This window comes from Arachis ipaensis, chromosome B3 (assembly GCF_059453495.1).
Source record: "Arachis ipaensis isolate K30076 ecotype BB chromosome B3, ASM5945349v1, whole genome shotgun sequence".
Taxonomy (NCBI): Eukaryota; Viridiplantae; Streptophyta; class Magnoliopsida; order Fabales; family Fabaceae; genus Arachis; species Arachis ipaensis.
This window is the reverse complement of record NC_142438.1, coordinates 117000628-117026723: the sequence shown is the minus strand read 5'-3', so window position 1 is coordinate 117026723 and position 26096 is coordinate 117000628. Positions and strand designations below refer to the sequence as shown.

At 37.2% G+C, this 26096-nt stretch overlaps 2 protein-coding genes across 2 annotated transcripts; both read right to left on the bottom strand.

The window, feature by feature from the left end:
- Positions 1–19723: 19723 nt before the first annotated feature.
- On the bottom strand, positions 19724–20230 carry LOC148572185 (uncharacterized). The gene has a single exon (XM_088507399.1). It carries the CDS (start codon positions 20228–20230, stop codon positions 19724–19726), a length of 507 nt encoding a protein of 168 aa, XP_088363525.1.
- A 60-nt stretch (positions 20231–20290) lies between these two features.
- LOC148572184 (uncharacterized) lies at positions 20291–25729 on the bottom strand. Its single transcript, XM_088507398.1, has 2 exons — positions 24940–25729; positions 20291–20787 (listed from the first exon to the last, which is right to left on the bottom strand). The coding sequence occupies exons 1-2, from the start codon at positions 25727–25729 to the stop codon at positions 20291–20293; spliced, it is 1287 nt and encodes a 428-aa protein (XP_088363524.1).
- Positions 25730–26096: the final 367 nt, after the last annotated feature.

Sequence of the window (26096 nt, the reverse complement as noted above, 5' to 3'; positions counted from 1 at the left end):
GTATTTATAGTGGTGAACCAATAACCACCGTTGGAATAGTTCCACCTTTTAAGGTGGATAACCATCCTTTTATCTTAGGGAAGTTGAAATATGGCTCCTGGAAGTGGGTTGAGAGATTTTAGGGGCGGTTACTAGCTTGAATGAGTGCCTATCTGCCAGCTAATCTCAGTTCCCGACTTCTTTAGGGCAAGACGTGTTAAGAACCGACTTCTCCAGGGGAAGGTCGGTGTAGGATGAGGCCCAATCTTTTGGGTTGGGTCTTTCGTTTGGACCTGGGCCTTAGCGTTGGGCCAGGATATGAACAGTGCCCTTACTCGAGCCCAATTTCTTTTAAAAGTTGGGGTCGAGTATTTAACCCAGGACCATAACCGACCTGATAGGGGACCGACGTGATGTTTTAGAACCGACGTGTTTTAAAAATTCTCAACAGTCGCGTCTAATCAAACGTTGCGTCTGTTAGGGATTTGTGTATTCATACGCGGAGATCAGTTACATTGGGAACGGTGCCTCTCTTTAAATGACGACTTCCATTTTTATCATTATGCCCAACGTTTTTATAAATACTTTCCCTCTCTTTCCTGGCTTCGTTTCTGAAAATTTTCACACTTCCTCTCCTCTGTTCGGAAGAAGCTTTTGTTCGAAGGAATTCATCTTTCTCTGCCCCTATTCTTTTTCAAGCAAAGGTTAGTTTTTCTCTACTCTCTTTTTATAAAATGCTTTCATTTGTGTGTTTTTATTTTTAGAGAGGAGAGTTGGCTTGTAGGCTTCTAGTGATTCTGTTTTGTTTGATTTTCAGGCCCCTTAGAGACCCTGTTTTTGATCTTTTTTTTCTTTTTCCTTTGTAGGTTTCACTAACCCTTTCTAGGAAAAAATGTCTTCTATAGAAACCCTTGCTCAGTGGGTGGATGTCACGGTTCTGGGGGAAGAACCTTTTGTTGATACCGACTTCATCACCAATCTTCGCACTCATCATAGGCTTTGCACCTCTGACGAAAATGAGCCGAAATATGAATTGATTGTCCCGGGTCCGGAAGACCGGGTTTGTTTTGGGAGGACTTCTGAGGCAGCCCCTCATTTTTTCTATATGTATGAGAGCATGATTACTCGCCTGGGCATTTTTCTTCCTTTTTCCGACTTTGAGATTGCTGTTTTACGCCATTGCCGTGTTGCTCCTACCCAACTGCATCCTAATTCTTGGGGTTTTCTGAAAATTTACCAATTTATCAGCCATGCTTTAGATTTTTTTATTTCTCTGAGGATTTTCTTTTTCCTCTTTCACATGACCAAGCCTTTTAGTGGGCAAAATAACAAACAACAGTGGGTGTCTTTCCGAGCTATACAAGATCGGAGAGTCTTCACTCTTTTTGATGAATTCTTTCATGACTTCAAACATTATTTTTTCAAAGTTCAAGTTGTAGAAGGTCACCATCCCTTTTTCCTAGATGAGAATTCTTTTCCTTGCTTCCCTCTGTACTGATTGGAGGCCTCCTCCTGTGAGAAATATAGTTTGGATGATTTGGATGAAGTGGAGACAACCATCGTGGGGTTCCTCCGAGAAGTATGGGGGAGGGCCCCTTATCTGGATACAAAAAAGTTTCTCCAGGGGTTTCCGACCTTTGTCCAGACACAACTAGGTAGCTTTTTGTGTGCTTATATTTTCCGACTTGTTTCTTCCGACTTGTTTTGCTGATTTTAGCTACCTAATTGTTTTTTACAGAGATGGCGAAGAAGAATTCCAAGGAGTCTTACCAGAGAGTTCAGGAGGCCAAGGCAAGATCCCGCGCCAGAGTTGGTGGCGCCAGGGTAACTAGCTCTTCCCTTCCTTCCCCTCCCCCCTCTTCTCGCAATTTGGGGACCCCTACCCAGCCCATTGTCATTTCTTCCTCAGCTTCTTCTCTGCCGTCCCCCCTCCTCGATCTTCTCCTGAGCCAGAAAAGAAGAAGCGCAAGACCTTGGAGTCTAGCTCTTCTTTTGAAAGTGAGGTCAAGGTGGATGCGCCTCAGTTCGTTCGGAAGTATATCTATCCTCATACCCGTATAGGTATGGATGATGCTTCTGTACGAAACCACCTTACCATTCTGGCTCAGGAGAGTATCAGGGCGGCGGGGGTGTACACAAAGTTCCTTGATCTTTTTGAGAAGACTCCTCTTAGCTTTCTGGGTTCATCCTCGAGGGTTGAAGAGCTAGAGGGGAGGCTTCTCTTATATCAAGGGCAGGAGAAGGCGCTGAGGGAGGAGGTCGCCAAGTTAAAGGAAGAGAGGGATGGTCTCCAGGAGAGGGAGAGGAAGCTGCAGGCCCAGTGTTCCATGGCGGAGGGTCTGAGGGAGAAGGCGCAGGAGAGTTACTTGAGTCTGTTCGAGGATCTTGTGGAGGTGAAGAAGGATTTGATGAGGGCTCGGGAGGCCTATATAGAGCTGGAGGACTCCATTGCTGACGGGGCTGAAGAAGCATGGAGAATTTTTAAGGAACAGGTCGGAGTCCTTGCTCCCGACCTGGATCTCTCTCCTTTGGATCCGGATAAAATTGTCGTCGACGGAGCTATCGTTTCTCCTCCCTCTCCCCACTATGTCACCGAGTCTGATCTAAAGACTCGGGGTCAAAGGATAACGGAGTCCTCTCCCCGATCAAAGGATACTCCGAGTTCCTCGAAGGCTTCGGAAACTTCTACTTCTTCTCCTATGGACACTTCTCTTCCTGGCCCTGATGGCATTCCGACCACTCTCCCTGACTCTGGTGGTGCTCCGACTAATCTCCCTGACTCTGGTGGTGACGACCTTACTAGCTGAAAAATTTGTTGTGGCTATATGGGGGCCCGGCCTGTGGGTCCCCCTCTTTTTTAAACTTATTTGTTTTTATGTGGTGGTGATGGTCTATTGACATTTTTCTTGGACTTTTAAGGCTATAAACAAAATATTTAGAAATACCCTTTTTTTTGGATAAAGAGTTTAGGTTAACAAAAAATACCCCTTTTTTGGATAAGGGTTTAAGTTACCTTTCTTTGTCTTTTTGTGTGCATGCTTTTCTGTTTTTAGGTTTTGAAAAACCCCTTTTGATCTTTATTTTGAAGACCCCTTTTTCTTGGCTGACTGTCCCTCCTTTTAAGTTTCTTTTTTCTTTAAGAACTTGGGACAGTCTTTTGCTTTGGCGCTTTTAATAGGTTTTCTGATCTCTTTTCGGTATTCCTTATACTCAAGATTTATTGAGTTCCTATGACTTAGGTTATTTTTGTGATGCGTTTTCTTTGCTGCTCGGTTTTTCTGACTTATGAGTCGGAATGTTTCCGAATTTTTCACGATCCACTTTTATAACCTCTTTACACCGACTTGTACCTCGTCGTTTCATCCTGACGACCATCTAGGTCGGTTCATGGGATTTTCACGTTTTGTCGATCTTAAGTCGGCGCGTTTCGTAGAAAGAAAGAAAAGCGAGAAGGAATTTATAAGAGATATTGTAAAAGATCTTTATTTATTTGTGAAGGTTCTTTACTGCTACTAAGGGTTTTTGACTGTCTATTGTCCCTTAGTCTCTACTGTGATGCCTCGTTAAAAACCCTCCTTCAGAAAAAACCCTTTTATTTTGGGAAAAAATCATGAAGTTGGGAAAAGAGTACATTAGGGAGTAGACTTCGCTTTTAACTATAGTACCTTTTCATATTACAGGTATGCCACGACCTTGGTAACTCGGTGCCGTTTAAGTCGGTTATCTTATAATAGCCTTTTCCTAAGACCTCACTAATTTTGTATGGTCCTTTCCAATTAGCTGTGAGTTTTCCTTCCCCAGATTTGTTGACTCCAATGTCATTTCTGATTAAGATCAAGTCGTCTGGGGTAAAACTTCTTCGAATGACTTTTTTGTTGTATCTGGTAGTCATCCTCTGCTTCAATGCCGCTTCTCTTATCTGGGCTTGCTCTCGAACTTCGGGGAGCAGTTCAAGCTCCTCTTTGTGCCCCTGTATGTTTCCGACCTCGTCATGGAAGATCACCCTTGGACTTTGCTCGTCGATTTCTACTGGTATCATGGCTTCTACACCATAGACAAGTCAGAAGGGTGTTTCCCCTGTGGCACTTTGAGGCGTCGTTCGGTAAGCCCATAATACTTGTGGGAGCTCCTCAGCCCAGGCTCCTTTTGCATCTTGTAGCCTTTTCTTTAGTCCTGCCAGTATGACTTTGTTGGCTGCTTCGGCTTGTCCATTTGCTTGTGGATGTTCCACCGAGGTGAATTGGTGTTTTATCTTCATACTGGCTACTAGGCTTCTGAAGGTAGAGTCAGTGAATTGGGTCCCGTTATCTGTGGTGATGGAATGAGGTATCCCATACTTTGTGATAATATTTTTGTAGAGGAACCTCCGACTTCTCTGCGCCGTAATGGTGGCTAATGGTTCTGCTTCTATCCACTTTGTGAAGTAGTCTATTCCCACAATCAAGTATTTGACTTGTCCCGGGGCCTGTGGAAAAGGTCCTAACAAGTCTATCCCCCATTTTACAAAGGGCCATGGAGAAGTTATACTGATGAGCTCCTCGGGGGGAGCCACGTGGAAATTTGCGTGTATCTGGCATGGCTGGCACTTCTTCACAAATTCTGTGGCATCTTTTTGCAAGGTCGGCCAGTAGAATCCAGCTCGGATTATCTTCTTTGCAAGTGACTTGGCTCCGAAGTGGTTTCCGCAGATCCCATTATGAACCTTCTCTAGTACTTCAGATGTCCTTGAGGTCGGTACACACTTCAGTAGTGGTGTTGATATTCCTCTTTTATAGAGGAGATTTTTTACCAGAGTGTAGTATTGTGCTTCCCTCCGGATTTTCTTGGCATCTTTTTCCTCTTTAGGGAGGATGTCGAATTTTAGGTATTCGACCAAGGGATTCATCCATCCGAGGTTTAGCCCGGTTACTTCAAGGACATCTTGTTTGTCTTCTGTTTTCACCACAGAGGGTTCTTGGAGAGTTTCCTGGATCAAGCTTCTATTATTTCCTCCCGGTTTGGTACTTGCTAACTTGGAGATGGCATCTGCTCTGCTGTTAAGATCCCGAGTTATGTGTCTGACCTCGGTTTCTGCAAAGCGTCTGAGGTGCTCCAGAGTTTTTTCCAAGTATTTCTTCATATTCGGGTCTTTGGCCTGATACTCTCCATTTATTTGGGAGGTCACTTGAGAGTCACTGAATATCAGCACTTTGGTTGCACCGACCTCTTCTGCTAGCTTTAATCTTGCAATCAGGGCTTCATATTCTGCCTGATTATTAGAAGCTGGAAATTCAAATTTGAGGGAAACCTCTATCTGTGTTCCCCCTTCATTGGCTAGTATTATGCCTGTATCGCTTCCTGTCTTGTTTGAGGATCCATCTACGTATAGTTCCCACGTAGTTGGCTTTTCCTCTTGGTCTCCCGCGTACTCCGCTATGAAGTCGGTGAGGCATTGGGTTTTGATTGCTGTCCGAGTTTCGTACTTCAAGTCGAACTCGGAGAGCTCTATCGCCCACTGAACCATTCTCCCTGCAACATCCGTCTTTTGGAGGATTTGCTTCATAGGTTGGTTCGTTCGGACTCTTATTGTGTGAGCTTGGAAGTAAGGCTGTAACCTCCGTGAGGCTATTACTAAGGAGTAAGCAAACTTCTCTAGTTTGTGGTACCTTAGTTCGGGACTCTGTAGAACTTTGCTGGTGAAGTACACTGGATGTTGTCCGACCTCATCCTCTCGTATCAGGGCTGATGCGACAGCTTTGTCTGCTACAGACAAATATAGGACGAGCTCTTCCCCAACTAGAGGTCGGGTTAGGATTGGAGGTTGGCTCAAGAACTTTTTGAACTCCTGGAACGCTTCTTCGCATTCTGGAGTCCATTCGAACTGGCATCCTTTTCTTAGTAGAGAGAACAGTGGAAGAGATCTTAATGCTGACCCTGCCAAGAACCTGGAGAGGGCTGCAAGTCGGCCATTCAGTTATTGAACCTCTCTCAAGCAAGTCGGGCTTTTTATTTCTAGGATGGCTTTGCACTTGTCGGGATTTGCTTCGATCCCTCTTTGGGTTAGCATAAATCCTATAAATTTTCCAGCCTCCACCGCGAAGGTGTATTTTGCGGGATTTAGCCTCATCCCATGCGACCTTATGGTGTTGAAAACTTGCGTGAGGTTTGTTAAGAGGTCGGCTTTTTCCCGGGTTTTCACCAGCATGTCGTCTACGTACACCTCCATTAAGTTCCCGAGGTGGGGAGCAAACACCTTGTTCATCAGCCTTTGGTACGTGGCCCCTGCATTTTTTAATCCAAAGGGCATGACCACGTAGTAATAATTCGCTCTAGGCGTGATGAATGATGTCTTCTTCTGGTCCGGCTTGTACATCGGGATTTGGTTATATCCCGAGTAGGCATCCATAAACGACAAGTATTGATACCCTGAGCTGGAGTCTACTAGAGTATCAATGCTTGGAAGTGGATATAGGTCTTTGGGACATGCTTTATTCAGGTCGGTATAGTCGACGCACATCCTCCACTTGCCGTTTTGCTTCTTGACTAGCACTACGTTTGCTAGCCATGTTAGATATTTTACTTCTCTGATGAAGTCAGCTTCCAGGAGAGCTTGTACCTGCTCTTCCACCGCTTGAGCTCGTTCTGGGCCGAGCTTACGCATTCGCTGCTGTACAGGTCGTGACCCCGGATATACCGAGAGCCTATAGGACATGAGCTCGGGGTTTATCCTGGGCATGTCGAAAGCTTTCCAAGCAAAGAGGTCAGAGTTATTTCTTAGGAGCTTTGTCAATCTTTGTTTTAGGTCTTCTTCTAGGTCGGCTCCTATGTTGGTATTTTTTCCTTCCTCTTCGCCGACTTGTACTTCTTCAGTTTTTCCTTCTGGCTGTGGACACAGCTCTTCTTTGGCTCTTGTGCCGCCGAGCTCTATGTTGTGGACTTCCTTGCCTTTCCCTCTTAGGTTCAGGCTTTCATTGTAGCATTTTCTCGCCAATTTCTGGTCTCCCTGTACCGTTGCTATCCCCGCAAGTGTCGGAAATTTCATGCAAAGATGAGGGGTAGACACTACTGCTCCGAGTTGATTTAGGGTAGCTCTGCCAATTAAGGCATTATATGCTGACCCCACGTCGAGGACTATAAAGTCTATGCTCAGAGTGTTGGATTTTTCTCCCTTTCCAAAGGTCGTGTGAAGGGGGTAGGAATCCTAGTGATTTTATCGGCGTGTCGCCTAATCCGTATAAGGTATCGGGGTAGGCTCTTAACTCCTTTTCGTCCAACCCTAGTTTGTCGAACGCGGGCTTGAAAAGGATGTCTGGTGAACTCCCTTGGTCTACTAGAGTTCTGTGGAGATGGGCATTGGCTAGGATCATGGTTATCACCACTAGATCATCATGTCCAGGGATTACCCCTTGCCCATCCTCCTTTGTAAATGAGATTGTGGGGAGGTCGGGTGATTCGCTCCCGATCTGGTAGACTCGCTTGAGGTGTCTCTTGCGAGATGACTTGGTGAGTCCTCCTCCCGCAAATCCTCCCGAGATCATATGCATATGTCTCTTGGGGGTTTGCGGTGGCGGGTCTCTTCTGTCCCCATCCTCTCGCTTTCTCTTCCCATGATTGTCCGACTTTTCCATGAGATATTTATCAAGTCGACCCTCTCTGGCAAGCTTTTCTATCACATTTTTAAGGTCATAGCAATCATTTGTTGAATGACCATAGATCTTATGGTATTCATAGTAGTCGCTGCGACTTCCTCCCTTTTTATTTTTGATGGGTCTGGGAGGCGGCAGTCTTTCAGTATTGCAGATTTCTTGGTATACGTCCACCGTGGAAACCTTTAGAGGAGTATAAGAGTGATATTTCCTCGGTCTGTCGAGACCGAGCTCTTCTTTCTTCTTGGGCTCTCTTTCTTTCTCTTTTATCGAGTGGGGATGCCCAGGTCGCCAATTCGGCTCTCGTAGTCTGGCATTCTCCTCCATGTTGATGTACTTCTCAGCTCTTTCTTGTACATCATTCAAGGATGTGGGGTGCCTTTTTGATATGGACTGTGAAAAGAGACCTTTCCTAAGTCCATTTACTAGCCCCATGATGACCACTTCAGTGGGCAGGTCTTGAATCTCCAAACACGCTTTATTGAACCTTTCCATATAGTCACGTAAAGGTTCTCCGACCTCCTACTTTATTCCCAGGAGGCTCGGTGCGTGCTTCACTTTATCCTTCTGGATGGAGAGCCTCATTAAAAACTTTCTCGAGAAGTCCTCGAAGCTGGTAACCGACCTTGGAGGGAGGCTATCAAACCACTTCATCGCCGCTTTTGATAGCGTGGTTGGGAAAGCCTTGCAGCGAGTTGCATCAGAAGCATCAGTCAGATACATCCGACTTTTAAAATTGCTTAGATGATGCTTCGGGTCCGTGGTTCTGTCATAGAGGTTCATATCAGGACTTTTGAAGTTTCTTGGAACTTTTGCCCTCATGATGTCCTCACTGAAAGGATCCTCTCCTCCCAGGGAAGACTCCTCTCGGTCGCCGCGAGAGTTCCGACTTCTAAGGGAAGATTCTAGCCTCAAGAGTTTTTTCTCTAACTCTTTTTGTCGCTCTATCTCTTTCCTGAGGTTTCGCTCTGCCTCTCGTTGTCGCTCTAATTCCTGTTCCAGTTGTTCCAAACGACCTTGATGACCATGGACCAATCCCATTAGCTCGGTTGCATGGGGTGGCCCTTCCTTTCCTGATTCTCGTCCCTCCGAGGAGTTTACCTTTGGGTTTTTTAACCCAGAGGTGCCCTCCGTATGTTGGTCGTCAGTTCCCTGGTGAAGGGTTGGGTCCGCGTCGTTGTTTCCGGTGTCCAGGTCTCCCTGTTCAGAATCGGACGCGGTATGACCATCTTCTGGTGACTTGTCCGCCATCACTGGTCGATCTCTCGGGTCCCCGGCAACGACGCCAATGTTACGATGGGTAACCGGAGATTAATGGATTGGACTCGTTAGGTTGGCCCGATCGTCTGAGGAGGGAAGCCTTTGCAATAGATCACTCTTCTGGGCCTCCGTCTGACTTGTGAGTATGAATGAGCTGGGGGTGGTACCTGCAAAGACACTCCGATGCCTAAGTCAGCAAGGGCGTAAGCAGGTTTAGGAAGTATTGTGACTTAGTGATACCTGAGGAGTGTCGGTGCATTTATAGTGGTGAACCAATAACCACCGTTGGAGTAGTTCCACCTTTTAAGGTGGATAACCGTCCCTTTATCTTAGGGAAGTTGAGATATGGCTCCTGGAAGTGGGTTGAGAGATTTTAGGGGCGGTTACTAGCTTGAAGGAGTGCCTATCTGCCAGCTAATCTCAATTCCCGACTTCTTTAGGGCAAGACGTGTTAAGAACCGACTTCTCCAGGGGAAGGTCGGTGTAGGATGAGGCCCAATCTTTTGGGTTGGGCCTTTTATTTGGACCTGAGCCTTAGCGTTGAGTTAGGGTATGAACAATAACATTCCTCTAATATCATTAAATCAAACTAGTGTAAAATTTTAACTGCGCTTGGACTAAATATTATTTTATTATAAAAATTTATTGGTACTTACTCATTAATATTAATGATTATTATTTTTAATTTAAAAAAATTAGATATAAAAATTTATTGTATAATTTATAAGATTGTTTTATCTCTGTTTCTAGAAACCAAATTAATTTTATTATTTGTCAAGCCCATATTTGGTAAAAAAAAAATTATTATATTTGTGTATTTAAATAAATATTATTACATTGTTATTATATAATCCTAAAATTTAAAAACTTAAATAAAAAATATTTATATTCTAGTTACAGAAAAAAATTAACTAAGTGATATTTATTATATTATTAGACTCCTAGTGTATAGTCTGCGATTGCATTACATGCGATTCATCTACTTAATTTTTTGATGGTATTATTTATAGTGTTTTTAAAAAAAGAGATTTATATATATTTATTGAAAGAATTAATTTACTTAATATACAAAAATATTAAGTAATTAATCTTCTTTGGTATATTGATATTTAATTTGATTAATAATTTTTTTTAATGATAACCTTTAAAACATATTTTAACTAAATTTAAAAAAAAATCAATTAACTATTCTAAAAAAGTAAAATTAACTATTCAAAATATTTTTTAGTATATTTCTCGTCTTTTGTATTGCTATTTCATACATCTATTTTTTTTTTTTAATTTATGTACAAAAGAGCTTATGCATGAATAATAAAATTTTTTGCACTTTACACAAATTGAATGGTTAATCTTTTTTTGTTATATTACTTTTTAATTAATTACAAAAAATAAGTATATGAAATTAACAGAGGTTACTATTAATTTGTATGTTTTAATGATTATTTTTTCAAATGATAATTTTTAGAGTATATTTTAACAAATTAAAAAAATAAATAAGTAAATATATTTGATGTTATATAAAGATAAAATTAACTACTGAGATTGTTGCTCTTTATACATTAATATATTATACTTATTCAATATTTGGATCATTTATTTCAATTTGTATAATTATTTTAAGTTAATATTTAATATATATCTAACTAATATGTATATGAATATTGTAATATAATTTATAAGTGTAACTTGAATAACAGAGGTTAGCATTTAGAATCCTAAATTAATATTATTAAGTAGATATATGTTTATAAAAAATAAATACTATTATGTACCTTAATATATTGTGTATCATTTTAAAATAAGTTAATATTTTAATAAAAAATAATTTGGTTAGCACTAATTAATACCTCATTAGAAACACTTTTACAATTAGTACCATTTCAAATAAAATATCTACATAAAAAAATATTTGATTAAATGTTGTTTAGACTATAAAACCATTTAAAAATTGTGCCTGCTAAATTACGTTTCATTGATTTTTTTTATTTTTTAAATGAATTAGACACCATAATAATTCTAATAAATAAATATAAAAGAATAAAATCTTATAGTATCTAATTAAATATGTAAAATAATAAAAAATAATCTTACTTGATTAAAATAAATTTCCCAATTAAGAATAGTTTTATTGCCAATTAGATTAGGTGAGACATGTTTTTATCAAATCATCGTCAAATATAAGTATAGATCACTATTCCATTTAACTAAATGCTAATCAAATATTTGGAAATATTCGATTAAAACATTCTAATTATAACGTGGAATTATTTATACTTGCTTATGCCGGAACTCATTTATACAATGTAAGTATTAAATATATCCTCACTTATCTATTAAATTTGAATTTACTGCAACTTCTACCAACCATAACAGTCTTCTTCTCGATATATTTCAAAAAGATGGATCAATCTAATAATCCTAAAAAAAATCATGAGCACCACAAAACAAAAGCAAGCGAAAAAGCCTACCGACACCCCTTGTTTCTGGCTTCGTGGTTCAATCTGGCCCATGTTGTAGTTTAACTCAGTTTTTGCTCCACACAGTGGACAGCAGGGCACAGAATTCTTCCATTATTTATTTATTCTGTGCAGTATGATGTATTAATATGCTAAAGTTTCTTCCATTTATTGATTAGAGAGAAGCCTTCAATTACACCATAAGAGAGGTGCCCTTCACTGATATTAAGTCCATCCGGAGGCATACGCCTCCACTTGGATGGCAATATATCATTGTTGTTTTATCGTCAGGTGAAGCTCTTGTGATGAATCTAAATGGATTTTTTTGGAGTAACATTTTCGGTAATATGGATTATGTAAAGGAAAAGTATTGGTAACTAAAGAATGAATTTGTCAACTATTGACAACTATAATTAATAATTATTTATTTAAATTTTTTTAAATAAATTAGATCTGAATAATAAGTATTAATTATTATTTTGAATTATAAGGATTAGTAAAACAACTCCTTAATCCAGCATTCTCCTCTTCTCCATCGCAATACCGCTCTACGATCTCACCCCACCCCCACTCGAAATATTCTCCCCGTCGTCATCTCTCGCGATTTGCACCGCCGCCAACCACCATAGCACCTCTCTCGCAATTCGAAGCACCGCCGACCACCACAGAGCCGTTCTCGTTGCAATTCGTCGCGCCGCCGACCACCATAGCGTGCTCTTCATCGCGATTTGCAGCCCGCCACCACCCAGCGCCTCCCTTGCGATTCACAGCGCCATCGACCACCGCATAGCCGTTCTTGTCACGATTTGTGGCGCCGCCAACCACCACAACACCCGTCGCGATTTGCAGCTCACCACCACCACCGCAACTCTTTCACACGTCTGAGTGATCATAATAATAGCGATAGTAATGCTGCTGCTAAGACTTAAGAATTGGCCATTCTCAAGCATGATTAATTGAATACACCAGTCAACTATTATTGTGGTTTGTAATCACTAATATTTTTTAATCTTTTATTATTTTTGATATCTATACTTAAATATTAAATTCCAGCCATTCAGGAGTCAAAACCTGGTATTTTTACCATTAAATTATAGTTCATTTTGTATTATTATTGAGGAATAAAGCATTGAATCGTTGTTCAAATTGTAATAAGAGAATTAGAAGAGATGAGTCTTTACTTTGATAATGCTTGTAACATCATGTGTTTTTTCAGGATCTCAAAGTCTTAAAATTGAAAATCAAAAAATGATTTTGAGGACATGTAATTATAAGAATGGTTTTCTGCATTTTCAGGATCATGTTTTAAATGTGTTGGTCATGAAAGAAAATAAAAATGTTGTTTTTATAGTGGAATTTGTCTTGTGGTTGCAGATCAAACTTGTGAGTTTATATCAAGTAAAGATCCAGATTGTCAAGAGCATGGGTGGTGAAGATAAGTGGTTCAAGTTGATGATTATATTTTTTAGCTTTGGAATATAGTTGGTGTTTGATTACATAAGTTTATAACCTTCAAATTTAATTTCCTTATCTATATTAGTGGATCATATGCTGGTAAGGCACGAGGCTCTTGTTGCATTAACTACAACACTTTCATTGTAACTTGTATCAAAACATTTTTGACACTCTAACAAAGTACAATATTCAACTTTGGATTGATAGTATTTTATAATTCTAAAAGGAACTGGAGGTTGTTCAGTACGCATATCTTTATCTCTAATTCTAAATTTTCTTTCATAAGGGTAGTCCTGTTATTGTAGGCTTGTAGCATTAGACTTGATGTAATTTATGGACTAGTGCACAATAAGATGTTTTGACTAGTGAATTATGGAAAAAGCAGATGTTTGTAGAAACTCTACACTTTCATATTAAAGATTCTCCTCATATGCATGTTCTTTAATTTCACGATGATCGTTTGGATGGAATGATTTTTCATGCAAGATTACGGATACCTCCATATCAGAGGCAGATTACTCCGGCTCTTCCAATGCATTTGGCAGAAGCATTTACTCCCAAAGAGAGTGCACAATCTGTTCCTGATGCATCTAACAACAGTTAGTCACTTTGAACTCACCTTTTGATTTTATCATTCTAGCACTGAGTAACATTTATTATATACAGGTATGTATATGAAGAATACCCCGCTGTTATCAAACAACATGGGCGGTCAGAATCATATAACCTTCTAGTTTATTGACAAATTACTTCGGCACTTCAAATTTATAACTTTCAAGTTTATTGTTTGTTTAGTTTCATGAACGGTGAACTTTGGGTTGTAGTCAATTATCTTCAAATCATATGACAAATAATTATTTATTTCATTTTTATTTTTGTAGTCTTGATTAAAATAAAGTTAGTCTTCTTTACTAAAGGTAGGGCTTGTATTCAAAGTTTAGATTAAGGTGTGCAAGGACGAATCTAAACTTACCTGATTTTAAGTAGTTATAAAATTAATGACATATCTAAGCAAGTTTAAACAGAAGACACACTCATTAAAGACACATCTATTAAAGACACATTTAACAGCAGGCACATCTATTAAAGACACACCCTTGCTTGAGAAAATCATTTAGTCAGAAGACACATCTATTAAAAACACTTCTAACAGAAGACACATTCATTAAGGACACATCTAAATAAGTTTTAAATAAAAGACACATCTAACTGAAGACACATCCATGAAAGACACATCCAAGTATTAACTGGTTAAAACAAAACAAGTGTTTAACAAAAGTAAAAAGATATCTTCTGAAGAAGCACTCCTTAACATATCAAGAAAATTAGATACCTCTACTGTCTTCATTTCTAACAACTTCTGCTTGTATGCTAATAAATCAAACAAAGCATCTTAAGAACCTATAAAAGAATAATTTAACTAAAAATAATGGCTCCACCAAGCTAGTACCATTTCTGCCTAAATAAATTCAAAGGACACAACCGAATGTTATGACATTCTACTTCTTGTTCCGAAGAACATACAAGTTGGCTTTTGACAAGTTTATTGAGCATCTCATCATTTGTAAGATCAAGTGAGTCAAGGGTCTTATCAAGTCTTTCTCTATACTGCACAATCTTTTGTTTCTTCTCCATCTATGCATCTCTCAGAAAATTAGAACAATCCTTCTCTCAGAAATTCATGTCCAACACCATGTGATCAACCATGTACAAGTTCCTACTTTGCTCCTAAATCAACAACAGAAGAAATTCACCATAGTTATAAACAAAGACTAGCCATTCATGACTAATTCAACATCTCATCATAGAGAATTGGTGTTTAGTAATGATGAATTTTTAGTAAATTCAACTCTATGGTGTTTCCATTGTAGCATATAATCAATAAAAAGTCAATAAACTCACACAGCATATAGCTAAAAAACCAAAAATATCAAGAAAAAAAACTAAAACAATTCTCCAAAAATATCTCTTAATGCTACAATTTTATATGAACGAAATCAAACCCAATTTTAAATATCTCTTAATACACATACACTACCTTATGCAAGAAAAAACCAGCAAAGCATTTAGAACAGTAACATGAAAAAATAGGTTCAAATAAAAAACTCAAACATCTCTTTTTGCTTAATGACAACAAAGGAACATAAGATCAAGGTATATATATATATATATATATATATATATATATATATATATATATATATATATATATATATATATATATATATATATATAATGTCAGTACTTTGTAGTAAAAGACACACATTAATACAACTTATTATTTTGCTTTCCCTATGTTTTACTTTTTCTCTGATTATTCCTCGACAAATCTTACATAAAATATAAAATTGTGAAAAAGGAAATATGTGAATCCTAAGAGCAAATTTTGATTTAGCATATACTTTTAGGAAATGAAATTACTTCTTTTTGCTTAATGACAAAATCAAAGGTCAAGGGTTACAACTAATAAACAATTTAGCCGTACAAAACCAAAACTAATAAACAATTCAGCACACACCATCACTCTAAAGATACATATATAGTAACATTCAATTGCTGCCATCACAACAAAAACTTTTCCTCCCTTTTCCTTCCCCTTTTAAATCAGCATTGCAAAACATCACTCCTAATATACAGTTGATATTTTCAATACCAAATACACCTTTATCACATTCAAAATATGTTATATCCAAGACATATATACACAAGCGAATTAGTTTTCCATTCTTCCTTGTCTAACAGTAACCAAAATTTCAATGAACCATGTTATATGAATGTAACACCCAATGACATGCTCACATATGAAACATGTAAAATTCTAGGTTTCTGAAAACAGTAAAGTAGCACTTATCTCTTATTGCAGCGCCGGCGCCGAAGGAAAGACAGGTTGCATGACGGGGCTCCGCCGCAAAGCAAGGAGCGATGGTGCGTTACGGGGCTAGGATGCGAGGCAGGGAGTGGCGTTGGCTGGGGATTCACAGGTTGAACAGCAGTGGGGCGCAGGTAGACTTCAGCCGTGGCATGTGTTGAGGCGCAGCGATAGGAGGCGCCGTTGGGGGGGGGGGGCTGTAGGCTTGGCGGGAGGATGCGTCTTCAATGGGGGCGCGACGGCAACATGCAACACAGGCGGTGGTGCTCGGGCGATTGAGCAGAGCAAATCGAGATGGTTGCTGTCTGACGGTCCCGCGGCGTTGACTACCGTTGACGGCGGCGACTGTCGAAGACTGCACGGAGGAGAGGTTGCGCAGCGCTGAAGGTGGAGAGTTTTGGATGTGGCTGCACAATAAAGGGGTGGTCAATTTAGGTTTGTAATGGTAAATGAGTGATACTAGAATTGACCTAGGTTAATTTGGGATGTGGCTTTTTGTATTTTATTGGGCTTTGGAGTTCAGCCCAACGAAAGTTGGCAGAAGTTAGCAGGACCCATGTTGGTAACGTAGCGGGATTGGTATGTAAATAAAATGTATACGATTTGTTCATCAATGGAAACTTGCTTTTATCTTGAGTAGGTTGAGATATTTGTGGCTTTCTATGCGCTTCTATATTTGACAATTCTATCTGGTGTGAATAAAATCTTCGTGCAGGACTTGCATATCCTCCACTGTACTTCTATAGTGGAGGAGTCAAAGAATTCCTTGCTACAATTAAGCAACATGCTCTTCTTGTGAGGTTAGCATCATGCATTCCCTTTTATTTATTATGTTAAAGTCGTTATTTTTATTATGCTCACCAATAAATACAAAAATGGTTGTGGCTGCAATAAATTGTGTGAAAACACACTCGCTCCATATACTCCTATGGTGATTGAGGTTCTCGCAACAAATTGATAACAAAACTGGATTTAAGGGCATCAGATGAGGGGAATCATCGATTAGTTCTCTGCAACCAAGCATCGGCGTGATCAAATTTGGTCTTCACCGCAATATATCGATATCTTATTGATTTCTGCAATTTAATAAACTGGTACTTGTCTCCCTAATTTGTGTCTGATTATCTTTGCTCAGAATGATCGTATTTACTGATTAAGGAGTTTTGCATATTAGATTTTGGCTACTATTTAAGATTACCAACTTGGGAGTAATTGATTTGCAATTCGATTGGAAGTGACCCAGAGCAGATTAGAACCTTTGGGTGATAAAGTCCAACTCTGTTCATAATTATATTTTACACTATTTTCAATGGGTAATTAAATTTATTTTTTCACTCAATAATTCAAGATCTTATCGATAACAAAAGATCTGATTTAATATTTCTCTAATTTGGTTTGTGGTATAGTTGCTATATTGGGTTTTGACTTGATCTAGTGCAGATGACAACACTATTGACATTAAAAGGACCACAGGACACCATCTGTCAAGGTATACTGATCTCCTTTCACTACTTGAAAATTGCATCTATTGTTTACCTCTCCTTATATGTAGGGATGATATAGTTGACGAACCTACTCTTCGTTGGTGGAACTATCTTAAATCCGAACACTACTTGAATGTTTGAATAAATTGCTAGTTTCTCCACTGTGATCTGATTAAAATTATTTGAAAATTTATGACTAATGTGACTCATATGTATCCCCTTTCTGCATTTCACTAGATCTGCATAATGTATTTGTTCTGTGTATCAGCTTTTACAATCCTTTTGTTCTTGTTAAGTTTCATACATGTTCAATAGCTGCAGTGCTAATTAGTATTGCTAATTAGCTTTTAAATTAACTAGATTGAATTCTCACCTTTTTTATACTATACACTCTTGTTCAATTGCAAAATATAAAAATATTTGAAGCATGTTTTGCTGCAACCCTCTAAGGTAGCAAGTAGCAAATACCTAAATCAGCAACACCATCTCTTCTCTGATTTTTTGAGTCAAACACTAAATAATACTAATGAAGAAAAACAAAGCAGGGTGATAAGGCTCAGATCACAGCCATCGAGGGAAGGAGCCTCTCGTATCAATATCAATATTATTATCCCCTTTCTCCTTCTCTCTTTTCGCGTGTTTCGCACTCTTCTTCTTTTTCTTTTTCTTCTGCTACTACTTCCTTCAGGCACTCTCGCTTCTTCTTTTTCCTTTTTTTTACGCTTCATTTCACGTCACGTTGGAAATGCCATTTATTCATTGCTAAAATCCAAATTACTTTTATGATTCATGCATGCATTTACAATTATTTGCTCTAAATCAGTTTTATTCTCTGTTTGAATATTCGTCCAATTTGACTTTTCTTTTGTTCATATGTAATCTGTTAGTGACCGTCAAATTATAGACCAAGCTTCTTTTTCTTTCTCTTTTTTTCCCTCTCTAAAAGAAGATAAAAACTTTCGCTTTTATGCCGTTAAGAAATTGTTATGATTTCAAGATAAAATGATCACTAATTTCTAATTAGTTAAAATATGTATTTTTCAGAAATTCTATTGTTATCTCTGTTCATAATTATATTTACACTATTTCCAATGGGTAATTAAATTTAGTTTTTCACTCAATAATTCAAGATCTTATCGATAACAAAAGATTTGGTTTAATATTTCTCTAATTTGGTTTGTGGTATAGTCGTTATATTGGGTTTTGACTTGATCTGGTGTAGAGGACAACACTATTGATATTAAAAGGACCACAGAACACCATCTGTCAATGTATACTCATCTTCTTTCACTACTTAAAAATTGCATCTATTGTTTACTTCTCCTTATATGTAGGGATGATATAGTTGATGAACCCACTCTTTGTTGGTGGAACTGTCTTAAATCCGAACACTACTTGAATGTTTGAATAAATTGTTAGTTTCTCCACTGTGATCTGATTAAAATGATTTGAAAATTTATGACTAAAGTGACTCATATATATCTCTTTTCTGAGTTTCACTAGATTTGCATAATGTATTTGTTCTGTGTATGAGGTTTTACAACCCTTTCGTTCTTGTTAAGTTTCATACCTATTCAATAGCTGCCGTGCTAATTAGTATTGCCAATTAGCTTTTAAATTAACTGGATTCTCACCTTTTTATATGATACAATCTTGTTTTATTATTTGCATGGGTATCTTTTTTCTTGGAAACTATTTAGTTTCTATACTAATATTGCTTGGTTGCAACTGTTTCTTCAATCTATGTATCGAGCCAAGGGTAATACTGTAGGATACTTTCTCATATCTTTTTTCCTTAGTTGTACATACACATCACATGAAGCATGCCAATCTAATAGGTGAGATAATAAAAACTTTCTACTAATCTGAGAATCATTCTATAAAACATTGATTAGTCATGCAAAATATAAATCTTTGATATAAATTGTCAAAATTCTTTTTTACTCGACATGGTCAATAACTCAAACACTATTTAATGCTGACATTGCTTGGTGCTGCCCACCTGGAACCTTCTTCTCATGTACAACCAACATTCCTAAATACTTATTTGAAAACCACATTTTCAGTTTGGTTGCCGTTGGTATCATCGTGACATAACAATATCTTCAGCACATCCCTATTAGTGACCTTAGAAATTGCCACATACAATTGACCATGAGTAAAGTTTTGTTTCTTAAGAATCAATCCAACCCTAGATAATGATTGTCCTCGACTCTTATTAATAGTCATTGCATATGAAATCATTATAGGAAATTGCCAACGTTCAAACTTGAATGGGATTCGGTGATTCGATGGACTTAGTGTCATCCTTGGAAAAAAAACTTTGTTGCTTGAGTTTTTTCCTGAAATGCTCCGTGCTTCTATAACATACTTTCCAAGCTTGGTAACTACTAAATGTGTCCCATTGCACAACCCAGCAGCATGATCAATGTTCCTTAAGAGCATGATTGGTGTCCCCACTTTTAGTGTAAGCTCATGATTTGGCACACCTGAACACCTAACAGATCATTGTTCCCTTCCGTGGGGCATGCTTTGTCTAAGCTAAAATACGTTTGTGATTCAGCCGAATTCAATGTCATCATGTAGTTGTTTATTTCATCGATATATTGTAATGTTGGTGCAAGTATGGCTCTGTCCTCCAAACAATGATGTGACTTTGGGGATCCAAACAATTCGGGATAAGTCATCTTGCAAATGGCCTCTATGAGGGCCTCTCCAATCATGTATAAGGATGTCATCAGGGATTTCTACTTTGTTAACGGCATCCATAGATATTCCAATCTTGCCATCCCCAATTTTCAGAATCCATTTAGCAAATTGATTCAATTTAGTTGAGCTTGTTTTTCCTTGGCCGACATTAAGACGCATGTTCCTTGTTAGTGTTAACAAATTGCAGTTGTTCCAAATGTACGACGAGTTAATGCTTGCATTGATAATTTCTTGTCTTCTACCTTTTGGTATAACTGGTAAAATTTGTCGAAAGTCACCTCCAAAAACTACTATCTTTCCACCAAATGGTTGATCTAGGATGTTAACATTCTTGAATCTTAAAATGTCTCGCATTGTATGATCAAGGGCTTCTATACAATATCCGTTAACCATTGGAGCTTCATCCCATATAATTAATTTTGTTTTTGACCAACAATTGAGCCGGCTCACTCCCTACTTTATGTTGCATGTGAAGAACTCATCTACATTGAGTGGGATAGCAAAGTGTGAGTGGGCTGTCCTGCTACCTGGAATTAATAGAGAAGCTATTCCACTTGAAGCAACAATAAAAACAATTTGACCTTTGGAACTTAATGCCAAAGCTAAAGTCTTCCACACAAATATTTTTCTAGTTCTACCATATCCATATAGGAAGAAAACTCCTCCGCTATAACTATGTAACGCTTCCATGATTCTATCATATGTTGATCTTTGTTCATTTGTCATCTGATCTATAAAATTAGAGTGCTCTTTAGCTAATCTATGTTTATCATAACGCATCTCATTACAAATTAGCCTGTTGACCCCATTGGATATCATCTGACAGACGCACGAGTCAAAGTCGGGGTATGGCATAGATACAAAATCTCTAAGACTCTTGTATCCCTTGAGTATTACCTCGATTTCTATAAGAGTTAACTCCTTCAACTCTTCATTTGTTAGCCTTAGATCTGTATAAATACATTTCAAAAAATTCATCATCATAGGAATAATTACTACAAAATTTAAATTAGAAAAATTTTCAGTATTAAAGACTATTACATCAACATGTCTAATGTAACACCCTACGACACAGAGTCTTATGCTTAAGTAATAAAACTGAGGTGGCGAGGTATTACGACCTCTAAAAATAAAAATGTGTATATATAATAATAGTTGAAAGGAATTTTAACTAGAAGCCTGTAAAGAAAAGTTTAAAACAAAAGTTGTAACGCTCTCGTTGACGATAAACGTAAACCGGGTAGGATAAGAGTAAAACGGCAAGGATATATATACATACTAGAAGATTTTCAAGGATACAGATAACAAAGCTGCTAACTCAGCTCGCGAAATTTAAACCGGCTAGAGCATATATATACATATATACATATAAACCCAAAAGTAAGCTAAAACAGAAAACTGACAACCTGTTTCTCCGAGTCAACCTCTAAGAGGGACAAACATAAAATACAAGGTGGAGAATCTAAATACATATGTAAATATAAGTAAAAATACAACCCTGAGTCCCAAGAGTTCTTCACTTCATCAGCGTCTCAAGAATACAGAGTGGTACTTCTCAACCTGCATCTGAAAAACAATAATATCGTATGGGATGAGAACCGGGGGTTCTCAGTATGGTTAAGGTGCCCACATATATAATAAATAAGGTCCCGAAAAAGCCAGAGGCAATCCTAAAATGGTGACACTCAGATTATAAAACTTAAGGAGCTAAAACTGAAACCATAAATGAGGGTAGGTCTCTAAGGTTCTAAACTTGGTCAAAATCTAATCAAAACCCTCAATCCTCCGCCTGCTCTCCAATCCTCCAACTCTGGTGCACAGACAAGCAAAACAGATAACTCAAGCACATACAGAAAACATATATAACAAGTAGGCAGTTAGCAATTAACATGAATAAATAATTACGCAAGCCAAGACAATGCACACTCAGACAAAACATACAAATGTATATGATGAATGCCTGCCCTATGGCTGATGATATCATCTGTCGGTTATATAGCCAACCCGACACGTCCTGGTAGCTAACCATAGACTGAAATACCCATGCAGAGCAAGTGGGTTTGAGCTACAACCCCCTTGGTACTACCTGCTTAACCCAGAGCCAGTGGAATAACCACTACTGCGGCTACTACCCAGGCAGGTGTTTAAAAGCTCAACATGGAGCAAACGGAATAATCCACTACTGCTGCTACTACCCAGGCGTCACAATCACTGACCTGGAGCAAGTGGGACGAACCAAAATCCTTGCTACTGCCCAGGAACTCAAACAGACATTCATTCAGTTTAAGTCAATCATCATTATTATCCAATCTCAAACATAAATCTAGAGCAAGTGGGACGAACTACCATCCTTGATATTGCCTAGGTATCACAAACATACGTTCATTCAAAATTCCATAATTAAATTCATTTCTCATAATTCTTCTTCCTTATCTCATACCCAGAACAAGTGGACATCGCCACTGCCTACTACCCGGAGCCACAATCATATTTACACACTTCTCAATCCCGACAATTCAAAATCACACAATACATTTTAATTCACTCATCAACAATCTTTCATAACTTTTCCATATTCACATACATATATCAATTCTCAAATTCATTGCACACATATACATATTAGTTCCCTAATCACCTCAACAACCCAGCATTCAATCCAAACTTATCCTATGGTCATCTAGCCTAAGTTTTCATAAAATATTATATATTAAATACGAGAAACAAACCATACCTTGGCCGATTTCTCGCTAATGCACGAAATACCACAAATTATCGCCGTTTTGCAAATACCCAAAGCTCCAAACCTCTTTCAAATAAAAATTTAGCAACAATTGTCTGACCTCAAGCTTCTAACACCGTCAATTGACCACCGATTCCATCGATTTGCCTCCATAACATATAATTTAATCTAATATCACATATACATCACTAAATCAACACCCTATTTTCGATATGAATAATTTTACAAGAGTTAGAAGTTTCTCACCTTACCAATGGAAACTAGGGTCAAAACCCAGCAAATCCACAAAGCTAATTTACTCCTAAACACCAAAATTCAACAAATTCTCAACACCAAGGCTCAACAAATTTTGAAACTGAGATGAGAAGATATGGGCTAGAAAATTGAAGTTTCTTACCAAATTTTTTTTGGACTTTGAAAAGGATTCTGAAATGAACGCATGGTCGCTGACGGCTCATCAATCGGAACTCCAGATTGAAAGTTATGGTGAATTGAAATTGGATAAGGGTTTTGGTCTTTCTTCCCCTTGCTCCCCTACTTTCCCAGCATGCTTCCTTCTTTAGTTGTAGAGGAAGAGCTTTATTAAATATGAGTTGGGCTAGCCCTTGGGCCCGTTTTGGGTCCGGTTCGGTCCGTTCAGTTCAATCTTAGGCCAAATTTTTTAAAACTAGTGCCAAAATTTTAATTTTAATTTTCTCTACTCCATTAAACTATAAAATTTTATTTTGTAATTTCTTAGATTAATAATTAGTTTATTAGCTAATTATTCACTAATTACTCGGAGTTTACATCTAATAGACACACATACTATTGTAATAACATATTGTAATAACATCTTTATATTAAGCTATTCGGTTATTTAGAACCATTGAGGACAGTGGTGATCTTGAAAAAAGATTTTAAGGGGCCAAATATATAATTAATTATATATATTATATAAGAGTATTTATATTCAAATTAAATGTATTAATTTTTATTTTTTAATCATTATAAATATATAATTATAGGAATAAATGATTAAAAAATTAAGAAATTATAATTAACATAATACCGTCTAAAATTATAATAAATATATATTTTTATCCAAATCAATTCTTTTCAAAAACTATTGAAGATCAATAAAAAAATAAAACGATAAACTTAAAATATAATAAGATTTTTTTTATTTGATATTATGATACCAATTAGTATATTGTGCAACATATTTTGATAGTAGTGATATAAAAAAGTAAGATATTAGACTTATTTTAATAAATACTTATATATATATATATATATATATATTGTTTATCTATTTTATAATTTAGTTGAAAAATAATTTTGTTTTATAAAATATTAAAACTAATAAAATAGTATGAAATTATTTGTTTGTATTATTTATTATTTAATAGTTGAATTTTATTTAGTTCATTATACTTTAAAATAATAAGATTATCTTTTTTATTATAAACTTTAAAAATAAAAATAAAAAATGAAAATTTGTTGACCTTAATATATATATATATATATATATATATATATATATATATATATATATATATATATATATATATATATATATATATATATATATATATATATATATATATATACACACACGAAGACAATGTACTTGTAGTAAGTTTTGAATCTGGGATCAAGAGTTTATGGAAGACTTGTAACAAAAATAAAAATCAATTGAATAATTTGTACCAAACAAAATAAATGGTTACAATTTTAGTTTTATAAAATATTTGAGGGGCCATGCCCCATTGTCTCCATGAAGCTCCGCTACTGTTGAGGACATGATTATTTTCAAGTGTATAAGTTGATTAATTCCTATGTTTACACCTCGTTACAAAATGTATATCGTATTAAGTTTTATCAAATATAATTAATAAATATGTTTTACCTAAATCAGTAGGCACAAAATTAAAACAAACATGGAACATGGTATCTGTTGATTTGGGTTAAGCACAATGAAGAATGAAATTTTTTGCCTGGATTATCCATTATTCTTCTTTGCCTATGAAGTATGTCATCTGAGAGCAAATGCCACGTCTTCTCCCATACATGTTTTGGCTTTTTCATGGAATTTGAAAACAGTAATATTGCAAATAGCTTCCTCAAATAAACTCCTAATTGCCAATGGCTTGCTTTCTCTATTGCATCAACATACTTTTTATCATCATCTAAAAGACCACATGCATAACATACATCCTTAAATGATGAATGAATAACCCCATCTATTGTCTGTATTTCTTCGTATGATTTAGGACCTTTAGCATAATTGAGAAGTAGTCTAAGGTAGTAACTTTCACCCGATCCAGGAGGGACAAAGAAAATATGGTCTATCACCGCGCGTGACTTTCGTGGATACCATCCCTTTCCTTTGCTTTCCATACAAATTTTGTTGGGAATTCAGCACAAGTAAGTGAACGGGCTTCAGAATATGCCTTATTCCCTTCAAACCATCCCAAAAACATGGATTCTTTGACAGAAGCTTTCCTAGCGACGTCTTCCAAATTCTCGTCATCTTTGATAACCACAGGTTGCTCGTTTGACAAGTGAAACCCCAACCTTACAACAGATAGGTATCTATAATGGATGTTGTACCCGAAAATCCTTGAAGCGGATTCATATGGAGATATATATCGACAATCATAATATATATTGACTTCATCGTGCTCATCCTTATCCACATCTTCAGTTGCACTTTTGTAAAATGATGTAGTTACACGGTCATGTCCCTTATTGACATACTTAAACAGATACTTTATTGATCTAGATTTGTTGCACCATTCAACATTGATGTGTACTCCATATATCATCAATAAATATCTGTTATGAGGAACAACGTAATGGTTATCAAGATCAATACCTGACTTGATGATCATTTTTCCATCATCTCTGCGTTTATATATTGGATAACCATCTTCGTCAACTGTTGTGTTCTCAACAAATCGGTTGGAAAAGTGTCTGATGCATTTCTCATCTTCCATGCATGGTGAATCTTTTCTGACTGAACCACATGGACTATGCATCATGTGCTTCTCCACTACTCCATAATATTCTGGATCGGTCTCCTTGTTTGGTATTTCAGCAAATATAATCTTGTCAATGTCTTCTGTAGTAGGATACTTGTCATCACGGTGGAGGAACAACAACATGTGTGCATGAGGTAGTCCACGCTTTTGAAACTTGATGGTGTAAACTACTAGAAAAAAATAAACTAAACCATGAGTGTATCTGATGAGCGGATAATTTATACGCTTTTTGGCATTGTTTTTAGTATGTTTTCAATATAATTTAGTTAGTTTTTATTATATTTCTGTTAGTTTTTAAATAAAAATCACAATTCTAGACTTTACTATGAGTTTGTGTGTTTTTCTGTAATTTCAGGTATTTTCTGGCTGAAATTGAGGGAGTTGAGTAAAAATCTGATTCAGGCTGAAAAAGGACTGCTGATGCTGTTGGATTCTGACCTCCCTGCACTCGAAATGGATTTTCTGGAACTACAGAACTCCAAATTGTGCA

Coding starts and splice junctions, on each gene's coding strand:
- LOC148572185 (XM_088507399.1), bottom strand. CDS start 20,230: ATGGTTAACGGATATTGTATAGAAGCCCTTGATCATACAATGCGAGAC.
- LOC148572184 (XM_088507398.1), bottom strand. CDS start 25,729: ATGTTGTTGTTCCTCCACCGTGATGACAAGTATCCTACTACAGAAGAC. Junction 20,788..24,939: donor GAAAGCAAAGGAAAGGGATG/GTATCCACGAAA, acceptor GTATTTATACAG/ATCTAAGGCTAACAAATGAA.